General features: G+C 36.0%; 1 protein-coding gene across 1 annotated transcript; it reads left to right on the top strand.

Annotated features, from left to right (window-relative positions):
- Positions 1–431: 431 nt before the first annotated feature.
- EMP2 (epithelial membrane protein 2) lies at positions 432–4,678 on the top strand (the record flags this gene model as incomplete). Its single annotated transcript, XM_079542788.1, has 4 exons — positions 432–509; positions 2,645–2,738; positions 3,780–3,926; positions 4,494–4,678. 4 exons carry the CDS (start codon positions 432–434, stop codon positions 4,676–4,678), a joined length of 504 nt encoding a protein of 167 aa, XP_079398914.1.
- Positions 4,679–7,187: the final 2,509 nt, after the last annotated feature.

The following is a 7,187-nucleotide window of genomic DNA, read 5'->3' as shown; positions in this document are numbered from 1 at the left end:
GTGCTTTATACCTCTGCTGGAGAAGCTTGCAGAAAAAAAACTGTGTTTACTTGTTGCAGCCATCCCACTTGCATATTATGAAAACACACCTCTTGGCTTTGCTTCGAGTTGAAATTCATTTAAACACTAGTGGTGCTAGCTACATATCACATGTAACAAACAGAAAGCTGTCATACTGGTATAAAGCATGATTAGTGAAGTCTTTTACCTCTGGAGGAAGAATACATGCCTGGCAGCCAAACTACATACAACCTTTCAAACTCTTCAATAGTATTGTGCTCTGAAATACACTTGCAATGACCATGGGCGCTTACAGCCACAGTGAAGTAGTATAATGATGGGTTGATTAATTAACAGCTTTTAAAGAATGATCATTTTCAATTTTTTTTTTTAACAGATTTATCTCGAACTAAATACTCCTCGCATCAAGGATGTTGATTCTTTTGGCTTTCATTATTATATTTCATATAACTTCAGCAGCGCTGTTGTTCATCTCAACTATTGACAATGTAAGTGTCATTTCTTCTTGTCCCTCAAGCACCCAGTTATTTCTTTGCTTTTACAGTCTTTTATTACTTGCTGTGTTTCAGATAACTTGCTAGATGTGTTTTGAGCCTTAGAAGTTTTCCACCAACTTTATTAAAACAAATTTTTGTTTAAGAAAAAGTCGTATTATCCTAAAGTTAGTTCCTATATAGCACTTAAAATTATGCAACTGAAAAATAGATTTGGCGTCTTTTCTTCAAACCATCCTCAGGTTCTGCTATGAATTAGTTTCAATTCACTTGAAGCGATTTCAGCTCAAAGTTTTAGAATCGTGTGGCTTTCTTTTCAAATTTCTTTTAATTACTTTTGTGACAAGAAAAAGATTGCTTTCCAGTGTTTACATCTAGCTCTTAATATGAACGACTTATTTCCAAAACAGCTGGCAGTGATTGGTACTCTTAACTGCATTGGGTTCTTTCTCTGACAGGTTGAATGAGTCCACAGGCTTTCAGGATTTAAAAAAAAAGAAGTCTACTGGAAATACTTTACTTGTGAAGCTGGTTTGAATCCCATAGTTTTTCCGAAGACTGTGCTTTAAGTAAAATGATAAGATATCCACAGCTCTTCATTGCAACATTTTATGAACTGACATGTTATTTTTCAGCCAACTAGTTGATATGCTGGAGTAGATCATCAATTAAAAGCACTAAAACCAAGTTTTATTGCCCCGCTCCTTTGAATATTTAGAAAACTAGGACAGTGGACAGGCAAATTATTCTTAGCTCAGGTCAGTTACATACAAAGGATTACAGAATTCCAAAACCACGCGCTCTGCTTTGTGTCATTAACTACTTTTAAGCAGTAACAAACTATGCAACCAGCTTCTGCTTGGTTTTAGCACTTTCATAGATTTTATGTTGTCAAGAAAATCACTCTCAAAATATGAAAAAGCCTTCAAAGCTGAAAAATAATTTATTCCACTTGGACAGCAAAAAAATGAATGGCTTAGTGCTATTGAGAAAGTAGTGCTTTTTCTTAACACAGTAATCCAGTGTTATTCTGATGGATATGGCTACCATCGTGATACACTGATGTCCTTATTGCTGTACTGCTGCAAATCTCCCTGGTATTCTGTGAGGTTTCTGGTACGTCTCTTTAAGCAGCTGATGATTCCAGGAGTCATATTTAAAAGTCATATTTTTCCAGAAACTACTCAAAACTGAGGCCTGCGTAGCTATTGGAATTGGAGTGGATTTCCTGAGGAAATGCCACTTGTGTGGAGTGGTTGCAGCATTTCCCAGGCTGCCGTAAAAATCTGTTCAGTCATTGTAGTACTATTTTGCATTAAATGTTAAAACACTGAAATAGAAATACCACAGTGAGATCTTAATTTATTGCTATTACTTCCAGTCAGATGCCACAGTGCATGAACTGCATTTGCACATTGACAGCACAGCTACGTTAGTTGAGATTAATTCATTCAGTGTCAGGAACCAGAAGATTTGTAAACAGGGTTTCTGTTTCTTGGTTTATTACCCTGCTGTTTCCCATGAGTTAAAAAAGTGTTGTGCCTTAAGGGAATTTACATTCCAAAGAAGGTCTGGGTGAACAAATTACAGCTTGTTGGGGTATCTTACGGAGTGAGCAATCTTTGAACGTCCAAGACTTCTGTCTGAAAAGTAGAAAATCCCTTGTGCTTCAAGGTTGCTATCTGGTCCCTTTCTTACTTCACATGGGTCTAAAATGAAAATGATGCATGAATAAAGAAATACCCTTTATTCCAAAATTGAGCAGATAACATGCAGCCTTCAGTTTTGTGGTCAGTACACGACTCAGTGCAAATTTATCAGAAAAAATGTAGAAAGGTCTCTGGTCTCTTTCTTCTGCTTATTACTTCCCGAGCCTAGATCTTGATTTCAAGCAGAAGCACTGAAGCTTTCAGTTCTTTACTGGGAATGCAGAATTATATTCCAATTCTTAATGCTGTTGGCTTGCCATCCCATCTCCAAATATGGAAGAATAACAAGTTTCTTGCCCTCTTGTTCTTGAGACCTAGCCTGTACAAATGCTTTTAAGTCCATTACATCTGAAATTTAGTTTCAAAGATTAGTGAACAGGTGTTTGTTACAGTGGATGTACCTTTACTTTTATTTTGCAGGCCTGGTGGGTAGGAGATAATTTTTCTACAGATGTCTGGAGTGCATGTGCCACAAATAATAGCACCTGCACACCTATTACTGTTCAATTCAGAGGTGAGTATCTGTGCATGCATATGTATCAATTCCTTTAGCAGGAGATAGAGGAAACCAACATAAAATTTACAGGGACAAGAATATATACTTGTTCAAAAACCTGTATGTTCTAACTACTCATGTATTCTAAATTCTTCAATACTGGATTTCCATTTTGGAAAAGCAAACTGTTCCTACAGGTTCTCTCATAGGAGAACAGAAGGAACTGTTAGGTACACTGAAAGCCCAATATGAGGGATTAAACTCAAGGAATTAAGAGCAAGAGCCAAAGAACATTTAAAGTACTGGATCAAGTAGAAGTGGTGAAGACATCTGAAGGTAGCTCTGCAGTGGTGGAACTTGCCTCTCAGAACTGAACTTCAAAAGAACATAAATACACTGTTCTACAGGCATAGGGGTAAAAGGGAAAGAAAATGAGAACACAGTCTGAAGTTTTAACATAGATATTGTACTTAATATCTATGGAAAGAATTAATATACATTATATATACATATATATAGTATATATACAGTATATATACATATATAACCTAACTTACCCTGCTTTACCAAAAAATATATATTTTTTTTATTCTCAAGAGTTACTTGTTACTATGTTCCCACACTTTCAGTTAGTATGTATTTCAAATAGGTAAATGAAGAGCCATGTAGCCCTGTAGTAACTTTGGTGTCTGAGTGTCACGTCATATCTATATTGCAGGGAGACAATCCCATTATGTAAGGCACATCTAATCTAATATGAATTTAGCCTACAATTGAGTTTCACCCTGTTTTAGTATACAGAGGGTAGTGGAGGATGTGGTATGTGAGAAATGGTCTCTTCAGTGTTTTATTCAGTTTTCTGAAAAGCTTTTAAAAGTCTTTAAGTCACTGGCTGTATAAATAAAAAGAAAGTGAGAAGAACCCTCTGAGGCTTGCACAGTTGGTTTACTGTGTCTGCTGAACTCCTGCTTAGAGAGTGCAGCTCTACCCTTCTGCTCATTGCTGGAATAGGCAAGGGGGGATACCTATTTCTAATCAAAGCTGCTTTTGTTTTTGCAGAATATCAATCAATTCAGGCTGTTCAGGCCTCCATGGTCCTATCTACTATTTTCTGTTGTGTGGCGTTTCTGGTTTTCATTCTCCAACTTTTCCGTCTAAAGCAAGGAGAAAGATTTGTGTTAACCTCTATTATCCAGCTCCTGTCATGTGAGTGATTTTTCAACGCTTGTGACTTCAATGATGTTTACATGAAAGTACGAAAGGGAAGGGGAAAAAGGTTTCAAAAAGAATGAGCTGTATGAGAACTCTGTAGGGCTCTGGAGGTCATAGCTTGTCCTGCATATATGTTTAAACATGGAACTGCTCAATTCTGTACTGTTTAGGCAGTGGAAACATGGGTAACATCGCAGCTCAGAAGTAAAAATCCGGGAGGGAAGGAATCTAAGATTCTGAGCATCTTGATCAAATTAAGTAACTGCAAATGTTGCAGGCAGGTACTTAATTTTTGTTAGTCTTTAAAACTATCCAGATGTTAAGAATCATTTTGTGTTCATTGCAAATTACATGAATATGCAACAGCACTTAAAATTCAGTCCCTGCCAAAAAAACTTAGAGCATGTCCTGAAATGCCCCCAGTTTAGTTTGCAGATGGAAAATAAGTGTTTGCAAAAAAGACACTGCTGGAAGCGACTGCCAGATGAGAGTCAGTGGATGGTTATTATACGTACTGATATTATCTAAAATTACTAACCTTTGCTGTTTGTTCTCCTCCAGGTCTGTGTGTGATGATTGCAGCTTCCATTTACACAGATAGGCATGAAGAACTGCACAAGAGCATTGAATATGCCATTGAAGTTTCTAAAGGCCAGTATGGCTATTCCTTCGTCTTAGCCTGGATTGCATTTGCCTTTACTCTGATCAGTGGTGTTATGTACCTAGTATTAAGGAAACGTAAATAAATGTTGGCAGCTAGTTATTACTGTCATGACAGTACAAAACCAAATTCCAATATTTTGTATATAATCATTTACATGGTTTTGTAGTAAAGGTATTGTTTCTCTAAAAATGTACTGTGTTCTTGATATGAAACAGAATACAAAAAAAGCCAACCAACAGCAGGTTTAATGGAATGCCTGGCATTCAGTCTGAGCAAGACTGACCCAAGTTTTCTTTTACTTATTTCACCATCATCTGTGGTGAAATGGTGTATTCCCTTTTCTAGGCATAAACAGTTCCTGGCCTCTGTCAGATTACTATTAAAGTCTTTGCAAATTAATGTGGAAGCAATATGCTAAGCTAATTCCTGGCCTGGATCTAGCCCTTTGGGATGGGATAAATACAGGGGAAGTGAAAAATGAGGCCAAGATCATGGTGCAAAAGCAAACAAGTATAAAAGCCCAGAGCTGCACTCAATGTGGCTGTTCCAGCAGAGGACGAACGTTCTGCTATTTATATCGTGCAGTAAGTGTCATCAAGCTTTTATTAAAACCACTTGCTTTGCAAAAGTAAACAACTCCTTTTTGTACTCCAGCAAATGATTCTCTTTATTCTTCTTCACTTTTAATTTAAGCATATAGAGCGTTTGGCAGGAAAAGTTACAAGCAAATTTGAAATTCGGTGCACAGCTTGGGACTGGAGTAGTCTGAGCAGAAAGAGATGCTCCACTCAAGTCCTGCAGCCCCTTATTTTTGCATTGTGCAGTACCAAATTTAACTTTTTTTTTGCTGCCAAACTCAGTATGTTTATTACATTGGGATCTGGCTAGATATATCATGTTGGCTAATATGTAATTTAGAAAAGCTTTTTTTTTTTTTTATTTTTTATTTTTCTGTGTCTGCTCACTAGGAAATTGGCCTTTACAAAATTCATTCTAAGTTCCTACTTGGATTTTATTTGAATAAAAATTCTTACTAAAGAAATCAGAGTGTAACTATCATGCATAGGAGTTCCAGGATAGTTTCTCAAAATTTTTGGTGATTTTTACTTTTCAATAATTCTGTGAGAATTACTGTAATACCAGATTTAACTGCTCAGCAATGTAATACTGGCTTTGGCTGGTGGTGATTTCAGGGTTTGGAGACCAGTGTGGGGAATAAAGTAGCTTTTTCTGGTTAGTCACACCTTTGATGTTAAAATGTAGATTTAACTTTGTAAAACCATTAACCATGTATTCATTTCATGATATTCACTACAGCTGACCCAATATATAGGCAATAAAAATAAATGAATTTTAAATGAAATTTTACACTTAATGTAGAACAAAATTACTACTACAAAATAACATAGCTCTACTGATGTTGATAACTTAGCCTATTACACAGCAGCTGATAGTCTGACCCATTGCTGCAGGTAATTCATCCTTGAGTTCTCACAGAACGATATAGGAATTGTCTCTGACATGAGTAATGGGTCATGCTGTTCCATCTCCATTCCCTGACCATCCTAAAATGCTCTAACGAGTAGTATTGTTATTAGGGAGCAAAGAAAGCACAACAGGACCAGCAAGAAATTAATTAGACAAGTAAGCAGAACAGCAAATAAAAAGTGAAAATAACAGCAGTTAAAACAATAAATCAGTCTGAGAGAAATGCATTCTCATTTTCCCAGTCTTGCATGATGCTACTGTTCTGGTAATCTTTTTCCTCTTAGTGGGAACACTGAATTTCAGGCATTACTACCCTACTTTTTAAAAAAGTGTTTCTGCTGTTTGCTGAATACATTTCAGATTCAAAACCTGAGTTTTGCTAGCAAGCAGGATTTGTTTTAAATAAACAGATGTGGGTTTAAGGCTGAAAGTAGTCTGTAAATTAGGTGTTTGGCTAGTCTTATTCAAACATGAAATATTAAGGGTGAAATTCTAAAACAAATGTGTATTAAAGCTATTTTATATCTAGAAGAAAATTCTATAACACTGTAAATTAAGCTGAAATGCCACTGACTTGAAGAGATGCTTCTTCAGTTTCTTGCCTTAATAGTGCTTAGGTCATTTATAGAGCAGATATTTAAGATAAAGATGTATATATACATGAACTCAGCTTACTTCTACAATGAAAGCTCTGTCACTTTAGTTAGAAGTAAAAAGCACACACACTTCAGTGTACAAACAGCAGCATGCAGGTGGTGCCACACAGAGAACATATGTCAATATTCGAAGTACCAAGAAAATAAATGCCAAAAAGTTTGAACAAGAGTTTTAACAGGACAAACATATTTTAGAATATTCTTTTTACTTGATATGCCTTTAAAATATATCATTTTCTATGCTCTATATATTATTAAACTGTACATGAAAATAAAGTTAAAAATTCTTGTATTAGCAAGCTCAATACGTTCAGCAGTCTGACCTTGTCTTTAAGCTTGGGGTATATTTATACAAGCTGGGATGAGAAATAGTTGAGGATTTGTATGAACTGGTAAAATTGAACTCTTCCTGCCTGTACTGTCATTTGTTGAAGAGCTTTCAGGTAA

This window comes from Tetrao urogallus (genome assembly GCF_951394365.1).
Source record: "Tetrao urogallus genome assembly, chromosome: 15".
Taxonomy (NCBI): Eukaryota; Metazoa; Chordata; class Aves; order Galliformes; family Phasianidae; genus Tetrao; species Tetrao urogallus.
Note: the sequence above shows the minus strand (reverse complement) of the source record. Positions and strands in the feature narration are given on the sequence as shown.